This window comes from Atractosteus spatula, chromosome 8 (genome assembly GCF_055471065.1).
Source record: "Atractosteus spatula isolate fAtrSpa1 chromosome 8, fAtrSpa1.hap1, whole genome shotgun sequence".
Classification (NCBI taxonomy): domain Eukaryota; kingdom Metazoa; phylum Chordata; class Actinopteri; order Semionotiformes; family Lepisosteidae; genus Atractosteus; species Atractosteus spatula.
In genome coordinates, this window is record NC_142713.1 from 17691731 (window position 1) to 17706720 (window position 14990).

Genomic DNA, 14990 nt, shown 5'->3' on the forward strand with positions numbered 1-14990 from the left:
ATTGAAATGTAAAAAAAAACATCTAAAAGAATGCATTTTGCCTCAGTATACTTAATACCAATGTTGAAACTAATCTTAAGTTATTGTGGTTTTCTGTACCAATATCATGTTCTGTTATATTGAAATGAATACTGGAGTATACCCATTTTCCCCATAGTATAGGTTGGCTTGTGGAATAAATAGTAGCTGCTTACAAAACCATTTTTATCAGGCCCCATGTGACAAAATAATTACACAAATAATGAAACAAACAGCTGTGTTTATATACTCCATTTTATGCTTGGTGTTTGTCACAGTATAATGAATGCTTAAATTCATTATATGTCTAATGTCATTTAGACATTTTAAAATCTACATCCAAGTTTGTAGAATGCAGTTTTTCTCACACTGGGGTTTTGAACTTTGTCTTTATTTCTTGCTTCCAAACTGGGCTCCCATGTGATCTGTTTATTAAAACCCATCTCCTGAGTGCATTTTGCATCCTTGAGACTTTCCTTAATTTACTATTTTGAATTGTATTTCTAAAAAAACAATAGCCTTTTCTTGTCGCATTCTAGCTTGTGTCAGTGACAACTGAATACAATTGTAATTTTGATTGTGAAAATAATATATAGTTTCAAGCTTTGTGTTTTCTCATGGTGTTCAAATGATGCCATTGGTGTTAAACATTCTATCGAATGGGTTTAAATGAACATTATTTTTACAGTCTCAAAAGCATATTTTACACATGTGCATTTATGTCAAAATAACATAAAGAAACATATTTCCATCTGTACTTCCATATCAAGATAATGTTTATTTTGTGCCAGAAATAATGGAACATGAAAAAATGACATTAAGTGTTCTGGCTAAATCTGCAAAATCCAATGATGTACACAGTCTGGCCTCTCAGAATTTCACCCTTCAGTTGGTTAAGTAACTTCTCACCTGATCTGCATGTATTCAAGTGCTGTGAACTCTTGTGGTTCAGGGGTGGACAAATTAGCTCCCATTCTATAGGTGAAATGCCTTGGGATCTTTTAGAATGAAAGACACTATACAAATGCAAGCAGTTATTTTAAATAATTTAGTTGCCATGATGTTTATTCCATTTTTAAGATGCAAAGTATTAAAGAGCTAGGCCCTTCATGTAAAGCATCTGTGATTTCTCAGTCTTTTCTAAGTGTATAAGGATGAATGTTCATTTTTGTTGTTATTCGATCTTAAAATTACATGTCATTTATTAATGAAGGCACAAGTAATATTGATTGTACATACCATTAAATGAAATGAAACATTAATAGTTGCAGTAGCTGGCTATGTCCTTCATAAAAAATGTATGACCATTAAATATTTCAAGGGCTAAATTTCAGAACAGAGTGAAACTTATATTGCTTGCCCTAGCAGGGCTCTTAAACAAGCTGAAAATCATGGCTTCATCAAAATCACCTAATATTCCATTATTATTGTGTCGTAGAAACTACCAATTTTTATATAAACTTGTACTTCGTGTTCTGTTGTGTAGTAGTTGGCCATCTGACGACAACAGATGGTAAATCCAAAGAGGTGATTAGATGATCTATCTTTAACACTGTGGCCTTATTTCCAGAATGCTTTCGCAATTACAGAACAAAATAAAAGCGTATTATCTCATCTGTTACAATCCTAGAAATGCAGGTGTTCCCTTTTTCACATTATAATAGCTACAGTGCATCTTGGTTTGTGCAAAGACAATACAGTTTAATTTCACTTTGTTTGACACTTGGCAATATTTTGGAAAATATGACAGGTTCTTGTCCATAGAGGCGGGCTCTTCAGATATCTTTCAGTCTGATTTCCCTAGAGCACTATTCAGGGAAGTAAATATTGCTCACATTAATTATCATAACAGCACTGTAAACTACAGTCGCAAAATCAAAACCCTCAATCAAAACTTAAACCTTGTTGTGGCATTGGAGATGAAAGAACATGGCTGTCAGGCTTGATTTCAGACCATCTGATGCTCCTATGGTTGGGAATCTTCTTTGTTGTTTAGTCCTCGTCCTGAGCAACAGATACGAGCAAGGACAGGCAAAGTATTGTGAAGGCAGGAGCATGTGTTTTAATATGAGGGCCTGGGGCATTTCCATCTTTTGGAGGTATGAAAGGAATATGAAAGAGATTTAAAGTGTAAAAAGCAAATGTATGGACATCATCACCTAAATCGCCCATGTGACTTTACCTTGAATTTCTGTTGTACTGAGCACTGTGAATTGTACTGAAATGCATTTGATGCAAATGTCTTATAAGTTACTGATTTTATAACCAATTATGATTACATCATAGATTGATCAGAAATTACTTTTCAATGTATTTGTTGTGGTAATTCATTGTGCATTACCAAGATCTTTTGTTTTATACACATTCCAATTAAATTTAAAAGGATTTTATACTAAATATTGTTCATATGGTAGTTCCCAAAGTATTTTGTCACTGTAAGCTTAAAGTTATGAAATGATAATACTTATTGAATATACTAAATGTTAAATTTTTTTTTAACATTCCAAAAAACATACAAGCAGGACATGTTATTATAAACAGCACCCTTAGAATATGAAGTAGAAGTGACATCTTCCAATGTGTATCACTGTTGTGAAAATGCTGTATGTTAGCCATTGTCACACCTCATGGTTCGTTATCACAGTTTACTTTCCTCATTGCTGCACCTATCCAACAGTACGCTGTTCACTGCCTTAATGGACCAGAAGGTTGTCTGCAGAGATTAAGTCTTTGAGTTGAGTGTCCAGAAATGCAGTATATAAGTGTAAGCAATTATTATTATTATTATTATTATTATTATTATTATTATGACACGTGAAAGTGGGTTACCCATGACATCAGCACCAGGCTTGTGCCAGGCTACATTGCACCAATAGGGCAAGTGATCCACTTCACTAGGGTTACACCAGTCAGATAAAGAGGGTAACTGACTTTCTCCTTTACTCAAGATGTTATATTCCAGTCACACTGCATCCTGTCGTGATGAAATGAACATTGCACTTTTGAGATTCATGCAATTTCTTGCTGTGTGTGACAGCTCTGCTCCCTTGAGTTCTGTGTCCTCAAGCCACTCTGTAATTGTTAAGGCTGGGGCACAGCAGGGTGCCTTACTTCACTTATGGCTAAAGTAAAAATATCAAAAGTTATTGCATCATTCAGCACATGTTTTACACATTAAATAACTTTTATTATGAATATATGAAGAAATGTATCTAACATAGAGTTCAGGTGTAAGTGAAGCGCACATCTTTTTCTAGTTTGGATTTTGTTCTGTTTCTTGTGGGAATTGCATTTTTAGCAAGGTGTGATGCTCAAAGGTGACAAGTAGTGATCTCTTCTTATTCTTATTCATTCTACAGTATTTGACTGTCAATCAAGCACCATGAGGATTTGTTGCCAGTTAGGTGTACTTACTGTTTTCTCAGATACAGTATAAAACAATGCGTTAGTCCTCAAGGCAAAATCTTTTTATGTTTTGAGTTACAAAGTTTAAATCATGCACTGTTGGCACTCTTTTCATTTGGGCAGAAAAATGTAAATGTTATTATATTTTTCATAACTATTAGATAACTTGTTTTTCTCAAGCTGAGATGGCCTTTTCTTTTTTTAGTATTTTGTAATTTGAATATGTTCAGGCAAAAACAACCTAAAAATTCCTTTCTTTTAATAAATATAACTATTTATCAATATAATTCTATATAGTGCATGTAGAAAACTTTTGGATAGACATGGTGCTTATTTTGTTTTCATAGTTCATGTTACTACCTGCTCTGAAGCATTTATTTATAACCCTGCTTCAGTTCAAACTTGGATATACGTTTTTAGAACTGTAATTTAAGCATTTTGTAAACATTAAAACATTATTAAGTTTAATGTGGTAGAGTTGTTCAAGAAACATTTGTACTTTTGTGCTCTTTTTCTGAGCTTAGCATATCCTTCTTTAACAAATTGACCCAAATTTTTGGGTGTACATTATTTTTTTGTGAAAAAACATCTTTATCGTGACGTGCACTGACATAACCTTTTAATGAGCTTTAGTAATTGACATTAATGTCACAGTCTATGTATTTTCAACTTCAATATTTATCTTAAGTATGTCAGCATTTCATACATACAGAATATCCAGTTTGTTTAGAAAGAAGCTTTTCATGAACATCATATAAAACAAGTTTAAAACGTATTAACGATTCCACAATGTTGGGACTGCCATCGCCAACAAAAGGTAATCTTACAATTACAGTGAAATACAAGCAGTATTAACCATTGCCATGTTCTGATATCAATGCATGACAGAAGTCATTTTTATGATAAAAATATTTTTTTTATTTTAAATATAGTAAATAAACATTGAAAAGGTTTTAGTTATCAATATTTTAGAACATTTAGAATGATGGTTGTTTTTTAAACTGAATTTACAGTTAAGTACAAAGGCATTAGAATAGAGAGAGAATATCTTCATATAATCTTGTGGCTCACAGCCTCATTCTGGCAACATTGACTGCTAGCATACATGTAGTTTGCACAGACACTGATTTTGAAACTATTGCCTTAGGCTGCTCTGTTTTGGTCTGGATTTTAATGTCAGGAGTTCAGACAGCTCCCATATTTTATATTAAAGTGCAGAAGATGAAACAAACACTAGTGGCTTTACACCCTGAAATACCCATGGCACTTTCCAGGTAACTTTAAACATCTCCAAACACTGTGGTGAAAGAAGTGATTCATAATTTGAATTTTTTTAAAAGTTAGATGACCAGTATCTTCTTGTTCTCTATTGATATGTTAGGTGAAGTCTTTGTTTTGTATCTTCGAGTGAATAGAACTTTGCTGCTTTTGTCTTAATTTCCCCCCCTAGTTTTAAAGTCACATTTAACTCAGAGAGATTTCTCACTGCTGCACATCATGAAATTCAAGGGCAACATAAATAATGCAGACTGAAACCGAGACCTAAGCAGGGCTGGGCCTTAATCAATACTAGGATGGTAGAGCTCTATGGAAAAAGATGTTGCTGCTCTAAATGGTGTTGGTTGGCCTGTAGGTGGTGACACTCAGTAGTGTGAATGCCATACAGGGTGACATAGTACACAGTGCCTTAATAGGTGCTATTTTTTAGTTGAAAAATTAAACCAAAGTCCTGACTTCTGGGTCATTAAAAGACACCAAGGCACTATTTGTAAAACCAGGAATTTTAGTCATGGGGTTCTGGCTAGATATCATTCTGGATTGCACAGTCTGGCCTACCTACAGTAAATGCTCCTACTTGATACAAATGGTGAAGTGATTTCCCATTTGTCTGTAGTGCTTACATATATGTAAAGAGGATCCTTTGGGATGAAAAGCACTAAATAAATGTAACTTAATTATAATGAAGTCAAAAGTCGTGTACACTGTTGCCCACATTGTCATCTGTCCCCAGCGAGGAAAGGGAACAGAATTGAACATTCCAGTTCATGACCTGTCCTTGAGAAGAGTGAATCTAGGCCTTATCTGCCCTCTGTTTGAAACTGCTCATGGGTCCCAATAGAAGTTCCAGTTTGACATGGTAAAATAGTGGTTCAGATCACCTGCTTGTACCCTTGAGTGAGTTGTTTCACCCTAGTTACTCCAGTCCACGCTGCTGTAAAACTGGGTGCTAGCATTGTGAGATGGGGCTGGCAGCTCACCCATGAGTGTGTCTCTGTCCATTTCACCTCGCCTTTCTTATATATATATTCAGTACCTTTTAATAATAATATATGCTCTGCTGTTTACTTTTATCCCTGTCAATAGTGGAAACTTGCCCAAACACTTTTACACATTTACTGTAAGTCTAGAGCCTCTTTCTTTCAATGAAAATAAAGGATGCACATTCATTGCAGTATCATGCATGTTTATGAATTGATTTGTGAGAATTGTCTGCTTTTCAATTTCTGCTTTGTAATTGTTCTGTCCATTTATTTTGAAAATGCTTTGAATCTGCCGAATGTGCCAAAGTCCTGAGTGCCAACACAGTGGCAGCCAGTGTCATTTTCAACAAAAATTGTTTCCATCTACTAATTAGGAGTCTTTGATTCTCTTGAACAATTAGAACCTCAGGGCAATGAACGTTGAACTGTTAATCTGTATGAGTACTGTATATCTCATTAGAGCTTCTGCTTAAATACTTTACTGATTATTCTGTTGGCCTTTTGTGAAGAGGGGAGCCACTGGAGTTCTAATGCGATCAGTAGATCTCTTTTATTTTTTATGTAATTTCATTACAAATAAGCATAAAAGTTTTTAAGGCCATTTATATTAACCTGTATTAAAGTTGGTATTATTTACACATAAAATATCAAAGCGTTCGTAGCATTTGTGACTTTTTGATTTTGCTTTGATTTTAAACGAATGTTTCAAATTAAGAAAAGCAAATGTAGACTCCCCCGCACTGGAGCAAAAGTAGAACTTTCATTTAAGGACAGGAGCTAGAAAAACCACTTTCATTCTTTAAAAGAAGCAGAATTGACATTAAAAGATTTTTCTTGTAAAGTTGGCTATAAAATGTGTGTATTTCACAAAACAGTGGTTTAATTGTCTGGCATTGTTTCCTACATTACAGGTGAGCGAGAACGCAAAGAAGGACTTAAAAGAGGGACTTTCTCTGTACAACACAGAAAACAACGTTGGTTTGAAAAATGCATGGAACATCATTCAGGCAGAGGTATTTGGGAAAATATTAATAGTGTACATGTCATGAATATAAAATAATATTATAATATAATATGTTGATGTTTCAGCAGCATACGGCATAGATAGCTTGATCCTGAAAAGGATAATAAAAAGAGTTTCATTCTTGAGCTGTCGCAAGTGCTTGATTGTTTCACTGTGTATCTGTATGGTATACTGTATGCTACTTGAGGTTTGCTGGAGATCAAGATCTTTAGCTAGAAGAATTTCACTATTATTCACATTATAAGCTATGTAGTCTGTGTGTGCATATTTGGTAGATTACCTTTATTATTACGTAATACTGAAATCATGCAAGTGCAGTTAGTATATATTGTGGCAGGGTAATACATCAATCATCAGCTCTAATACATCATCATCATCAACTCTAATACATCCTTTGCATGTCATTTTAAAAAGCTGTGCTGCAGTATTAAAAAGTGCAGCTTTTTTATAATTTATTTTGCCCTTACCCAGTATTACTCCAGCAGATCTTATTTAATTGTTAAATTGTCAACCTTGAACATCTGTTCACAAAGCCTAGACTCTGTTGAGATCCAGAATCTTTATGATTAACTATCAGCAACAAATCTGTTCATTGCAATGAAAACAACACAACAAAATCTAAAATAAATCTTCATAAAAGCTCTATAGGCTTTGCATTGCAATCAATGTATTAATTGTACAGGATGTTTCCCAAAACAGGGTTGAAAAACATGTGCCTTATAATATTCAAACTAGAGAGAGAATAGAGACATTCTCTTCTGATAATTAGATACTGTATATGCTGTACATAAGCTATGTGGAAAACTACCTATAAATTGTAAGTCATCGTACAATACTGTGTCTGCAGTGGAAATGCTGTGGAGTGACAAGCTACACTGACTGGCATGAAGCTCTGCAGGCCCCGGTGGTGCCAGACCGCTGCTGTCAGGAACACTACCAAGACTGTGGGCGCAACTCCACCAACATGTTCTGGCAACGGGTAAACATCTGCACTGCAGTCCTTGATTCTTGTAGAGTAATGCCACTTAGGATAGTTAGTGTTGTAATGTGCCCTCATCTGGCCTTGATTTGGGATTGTGAAAAAGGTGATGGTAAGAAACTACCTGGTGCCTTCCATTTTGTAGTTGCTGATAGAGTCACAGTTACACAAAACAAGGCTGAGGGAGCCTAACACACTAACTGCACTTGCAGACAGAAAGATACAGACAGATACTGACAGACAGAAATACAGAAATCCGAAAAAGATCAAAACGCTTTGGCAAGTGAAAATCAAAATAGCTGTACAGGAAAGATGAACAAAATCATCATTATAAAAAGTTCTGGCACTCACGGCACGTTGCCATTTCTTTTCGACTGTAATGGTTGTCTGCCTGTCATTCTGGTGTATGCATTTATTGACCTGGCACTTGCTTGTTTATATTTTTTTCTATATTTGCCTCATGTGATTTTAGATCACTGCATCAGTCCATAATAATCACACAGTTATTAAACACTTGAGTTGTTTATTGAGAAGCAGCTTTGTAGACTGACACCAGACACCTTGCCTTTAGGCCTATCTATCACACGTGTCTACCCTCTGAAATCAATTAAACCTGCAAAAAACATTTTTCATTCGTTCTGACACTGGGGATTAAATACTGACAGATTGGTGCCACGTATGATGTTTTTCTATTATTTGAAAATTATTATTTTATTTTATTAAAACATTCTGCTATTATTTACATTGTTTTGAATTTTGGTTTGTACTGTATTGCCCCCATGTTTTATCAGGCAGACTTTTAGAGTCTCCAGGAGATGGAAATTATTCTTAATTACCCACAATTATCATTTTTATAGGAATTATTCCAAAATCCAAACTTGTGTTGTAATACAATAGTTTATATCAAAACACATTTTATTTTGAAATAAACTAAGAACCCAGAGTATGCTAACTCTGTACTGCGTTTTCGTAAAACTTTTTTTTTAATGTTTCTATGTCTCAGGGAGAGGGGGTCCCCACATCTTTATCGTTTTCGCTTTCCTGTGGGGAGTCTTCCTCGGTGGCACTGGGAGCACATGAACAAAAGCTTGTTTGTGTTTGCTGTCTGCGAAACACAGTTACATAGAAAAATTAGTTTCATATTCCCATGTATAACCTCCACCAAGGACAATGATAACATCAGAAGTTATGTAGTGATACATTCTTTATCTAAGCTGTTGTGGTCTTTGTTAATCAGAAGGTTGTTGTATAATCTCTGCAATGTATTATTGCATATATAACTGATGACTATATCATAAATCACCTCAGCTGACCGGCAGTTGTGCTTAAGGTTGTAAAAACAAAATAACACAGTTACAAAGCACCTGCAAAAGAAATAATATTTTATTCTTTATATAAATTGTTCTGCTTATTTGCATTCCGTCTTTCCATTGTTGAGCACTAAGCCTTGTCTGCCTTTTCCTCACAGGGCTGCTATGAGAAGGTGGAAGAATGGCTGGATGATAACAAACATCTTTTGGGCACCATTGGGATGTGCATCTTGGTAGTACAGGTAAATGTGAGAGGAATTAGCTTTAACTGGAAAACCTTTTCCCTGCAATATTGCCCCTTTGACAATGACAGCATGCTCTTGGTTCACAAAGACAAAGACACTCACACATGGCTGAAAGTTAAGTGTTAGTTTTATCTTTTAAATGAGACATTGGTCTTTGTGATGTGAATTCTAAACAAAGGTGTTGATTAGGCAACTTATGCAAGTATAAAACTTAGATCACAAACTGATGTGCTAGTAAGATATCTGGAGCCTGCTAAGAAAGCTTTAAAGCAAACTTTTACCCCTGTAGTTCTCTTCCCTCTATACTGTATGTACACACAAATGCAAAGACAAAAGGTGAAAGTTATCTCTTTTCTTTGATTTGGATATAATGTAAAGAAGTAGTTTTCACTGTGATTCCCATATGGAACTTGCAGTTAAGAATTGTTTTATAAATGATAGTCCCATAAAAGACTAGACCTGAGCCTGAAAAGGGGAAAGAGTTACTGTTCCCTCTCCTGATCTGCTATGGGAAAAGCTGTTATGTGAAATTATGTGTAAACTTGAATCTACTGCTATGGCGAGGATACATCAATGTGTCATGTGTCTTTGGTATGATCTAACGTGTCCTGGATTAAAAACCCTGATGGGAATTCTCAGGGAATTCCCTGATGGAAATTTAATGGCAAAGGGCTTTTTCCTTCCCAAAAGGTTGTAACATTGTTTTGACTTTCAAAAACTTACAGTTTTCATTTTTTACTAAATCTGTTTTGTCATGTTATACTTCCAAACAGTGGAAGAGGTTAAGGGATAAACCTGAGCTTCACAAACATCCTGCTTTCTGTACTACATGACCCCCATGTGTACATGCAATGAACATGTTCTAAGCATTTTGAGAGTTGCAATCAAAACTTCTTTAGTCAATCTTTCTATGTGGGTACAGTGCCCAGCGAACGTATTAGGCAAAGTTGAGTATCTCTTTGTGGCAAGTGCATGAAGCCTGTGATCCACTGAGCTCACCAAAATATTTGTATATTTGTAAGCTTTGCCAAACTTTTTACAGTCGATATCACTGGTAGTGCTGCATGACCTGGCCTGGCCATGCTTCACAAATGAGGTAATGTTCTCTGGAGCATTGGGTAGTCCTGTCTTTCTCCATTTTCTAACACATACAGTGGTTAACAATCCCTTTATTGTTTTTCAGATTCTTGGCATGGCCTTCTCCATGACTTTGTTCCAGCAGATCCATAGAACTGGTAAAAAGTATGATGCCTAGCACACCTGAGCACAGATTATCCTTGTTTGTCACAAGGTCCAGAGGACAACCATGCATAGCCCAGCTTCTCTTCCTACATCTCTGGCCAGGCACCAAATGTCCCCATTATTATACAGATTACAGGTCAATTTCTACTGTTTTGTATTTGCATTTACACTTTATTTGCCAAAGAGCTGAACTGAAATAGGGTCTGAAAGAAAAAGGGCATGGACTATTGACAATGAACTCTACATGGCTATCTTTTCCTGTTTCATTTTTGTGGCTGTTATTTTTCTTTTGCCTGACTAACAGTGTTAAGAAAGAAAAAAACGGAATGGATTGCTTTACTAATACACTTCTTAAAAATGCAAATCAAAAGTAAAGGGACTCCACAGAAAAAAACATCACTAAAAATCTCAAAGGTCTTTGGACTTTTGTGTTGGTGATATTCTTATCCTGGGTGAACAACTGAAGGCTAAATTTTAGCATGCTAGTTTTTTTCTACTCAATGGAACTTTGTATTTTAAAATGGAAAAAGAAGTCATTTTGGATACAATCCTCAAATTTTTAATTATTTCTTTAATACTCAAATTCAACGCACCAGTGTTTGTTTTGGGGGTATTTTAATGATTGGCAGAGGGGTTGAATGTACTGAAAACAATATTGTAGGTCACAATTAGAACTCTCAATGTGAAAAACAGTTTTGGAAATGTACACCCTGAACTGCTTTTAGCCTTGCTGAGAAGTGTTCACTTTTATGGTCACTTAACATTCTACTGAAAGAGTGTGACTTGACACTGAGACTGTAGTTTATTAATTACTTCCTTTTCCAGTGTGCCCACTGCAAAATGCACATTCCCTCTTCATAAAAGGAGTTATCCACCAGGCTATGGATTTATATTAAAAATCAAACTATGTGTTGTATGCATCCAATTACCTCTATCCCTTTAAAATAAGTTGTGAACTGAAGGTTTTAGTTGGTGCTTTACTATTACAAATATTAGTAGGAATATGCTGTCCATCTTGTGTGATTATTAGGACATTTGCTATGAGTTTTTACCAGAATAGCTGAACCTTAAGATGAATTACTGAAATTGTCGTTTTCAAGCATAAATCATTAATTATACATGGAAAGATTTCAGTTTGCAGTCAAGCCACCTCAGAAGTCATTTTGTTCAAGTGGGGAAAGAAGAGTTGAATCTCAGGTCCAGCAAGACTCATCATTTGTGTTGTAAAGCCAGCAGTGGTTTATATTACACACTTCGGCAATTTTCTTTTATTTCAGGTCCAGGTCATTCTTTCTGCATCAAACAGAAATGCCACAGAGCTTATTACAGTGTGCATTTCCACAGACATTCCTGCTAGAAAACTTGAATATATACCTCTAGTTTGAATGCTGCTTGAATTTTAAAACCCTTTTCTGATTCAGTCACAGAGGGGGTGGGGAGGAGTGGTATTCTTATTGTTTCATAATGAAGGAACAGTGATAAGAAACATATGATGAGGAGAAATGATACGGGTTATGAAAAAGTCATGATGATTCTGTAAGCACCTTAATTGTTCTGTCCTTGTACTGTGCCTACCATTAGAACTTGCAGGCTAGGAAGAGGAGGTGTCTTTCTGCAACGGTGGTGGGGAAAGTACTTTCTTCAAGGACAGGGAGTTCAATCAGTAATTGTTCAGCCTGTTGTTTGCATGTGTTAAAAGATAGTGATTGAAAAATTGGCTGGTTGTTTACTTCAAGAACTGGGAAACTGGGACCAGAAGTGACTTTGTTCTTAATTTCATCCTGTGAACGCAGAATAAATTATGGCACCAGTAAAAACTGCTTTGGATGATGTATTGAAGAACTTTGACACTGAGCACGTTTCGCTGCTACTTGGCAAGTCTGTGACTATGTTGTTCAAAGAAAGGCAATATAATATAAAGTAAATGGTGTTTAGTTCATCACTTATTTGGGACACTGCTGTACATGCTTTACTCTAGTGTGGGAGATCTTGCTGGAAGGCCTGAAAGATGTTAGTGGATTGGAAAACAATGGTTTACAAAAAATGCTGATAAAAGCTGATGCTTTTGTACTTTGTGGTACAGGACTGACACCATTTCACAGCCACTTTAGTGGGGTTTGAATCCTAATGCATCATACAGTATTTCTGTCACAAAAAATTGCCATTTATTCTGTAGAACACACTTCACATATCACACAGATTGCGTCACATATAAAATAAGGATGAATTAAGTAAACTTCCAAAGTGATGCACAGCTGTTGCTAAAAGACAAGGTTTTATTTACAGTGTTACTCCATCTCTCACAGTCGGTTCCCAGGAGATGCCACATTTAGAGCAGATATTGTATTTTTTACACTGTGGCAGCTGCTTTTTTAGGTAATTAAACATCCTTTACTAAGCGATAAAGCACAGATCTGACGTTAATATTTCAGTTTGGAATGACTTTACTGTCAGTTCTCAAAGTTAGGTTCATGATGATCACCTATGCACAGTTGCTAAAGAAATTCAGTTTTCAAAAATGAAAACATGCTTTCCCTCACTTGAGCAGGATTTCTGTGGCACATGAAGTGGCGAGAGTGAAATTTTATTCAAACATGTCCGAGCTGCTGGGGTTAAAAGAGGCATTCAGTATCTTATAATTCTGCATAAAGAGCTTGAATTGAAGACAACAATTATTGTGTAAATGTATATATATAATTGTATTTGTCCATACATGAACATGCAGTCTAACTTGTCATTTTCTTTCGAATAAATGAACTGCTAATATTTTTATATTCGAAGTTTAAAATTGCTATGCCTGGAGTGGCTGATTAAGACCCATTTTTACATGTTCATAAATGGTCAAAAGCAGCCTTAACTGCCATCAAGATATATATATATATGACTTCTTAAAATAATAAATAATACCAGCTCATAATCAAAACTGCTAGAACAATTTTCTTCATACTATTTTAATGTCAAAATATTGTATACAGTATTTCAACAATTGTTTCAGTTAGGAAATGAATTTTAAAAAAGCTCTGTTACAGTTCTTTGCTTTTTAAGTTTTATTTTTTTACAAGGAGTGCATTTTATTTACAATGTTCTTTATTCTTCAGATCTAACTTGTATTTCTTGTAGGACAAGTTGTTTTCTCTCGTTACCTTGAAAGTTTTCTACCAATAGCCAATGCCTGTTGTTAAACCAAAATGTAACATCTAATTATGGGCGAATTTTATGTAAATGTGCAGCAGAACAGGGAAAAATCAAGCAATCTGTTACTTTTAACACAGCTCTTCTATTTTTTACTTCAGTTTTTCTTTTTATATGCTTTACTGCTTAATGTCTCTCTGTTTGAAAGCAAATGGCTAGACAAGTATAGAATATTTTGTGATATTTCCTTGGAAATCCAGAAAAAATAAATATTGAGGAATACCTCATTGTGGAAAATGATGGTTACAAGAAGCTGGTATCCCTCCTTTCTTAAAAAGCACAATGTTTTAAATGATGGCCATTTTTGGAAATACGAGAATTTGAGATCTGTGGAGCTGGTAGAGCCAAATGAGAACAATAAACTGCTTCTGGTACTTGTAACAGAAAAGAGAAAAATGCAAAGGGGATTTTTTCCCCAATTTTGTACCCATTGTGTAAATTGTAAACCGATCTAATATTGTATTATATAGTAAGACACATGCAAACTCAATAGATATACTGTACACATAGGAATGTCACTCCTTACATATCAGCAACCTTTTGAAATAAAGATGAAACGCAGCTGTGCTGGGGTAACCAGCCATATGTAATGCAAATCCCATGAAATCCTGTTGTAAAATTTTTACACTGTAGCTTTGAGTTCATTGGACTAGAAATATCAAATCAGATCAGTCTTTTCTTGCTGGGTGTTCACAGTCATTAACAATGACTTGCAATGTAAATGTGACTTGGAAGCAGAAGGTTTTCTGTTTCCCAGGACTAGTGAGTGCTGTTTCAGAAATATGACATTTTAATGAAAGTCTTCAAAATGAGAAAACTCTTAAATCTGTGTTGGCAACCAACATTGCTTCATACCCGTAATGAAAAGACTGATCTCAGTTAAGTTTTATGTAACCGCCAAAGACAATAAAGGAATGAAAACATTTTTTGTTTTTGTATTTTTTATTCATTTATTCTTACAGTTCAGAAATGTAAAAATTGAGTATTTTATCAATGTTGTGATTAACTAGATATAGTATTTAAGTATTATACTAAAGAAAGTTTTATAGACTGTTCAAAAAAGTGATGTACTCAAGTTACTTCATTTATTATTGTATGTATACACAGCCACAAAGAAGAAAAAATACCCATCATATAATTTTCTTTGTGAGGTTGTGAATAATCACAAGGAATGAAGAACTCTTGCCACCTGATACATTTTTTAAAGTTTATATTAAGCCTTTAATAAAAGTTGGTCCCACATCCTAAGTTTTGTCATGTACAGTCTACATTTTCATGTACTCTGTTTTGGTCGATGCTTGGCAACAGTATTAT

The 14990-nt window shown here is 35.0% G+C and overlaps 1 protein-coding gene across 4 annotated transcripts in view; it reads left to right on the forward strand.

The window, feature by feature from the left end:
* The window catches only part of tspan9a (tetraspanin 9a), a 196337-nt gene extending 181738 nt beyond the window's left edge, over positions 1-14599 (forward strand). For all 4 annotated transcript variants that reach the window (XM_088924055.1, XM_088924056.1, XM_088924057.1 and 1 more), the window contains 4 exons: positions 6596-6697; positions 7556-7687; positions 9156-9239; positions 10426-14599. In XM_088924055.1, coding sequence (XP_088780181.1) covers positions 6596-6697; positions 7556-7687; positions 9156-9239; positions 10426-10497 — 390 coding nt within the window. In that variant the 3' untranslated portion in view covers positions 10498-14599. The remainder of the gene's footprint in view (positions 1-6595; positions 6698-7555; positions 7688-9155; positions 9240-10425) is intronic.
* Positions 14600-14990: the final 391 nt, after the last annotated feature.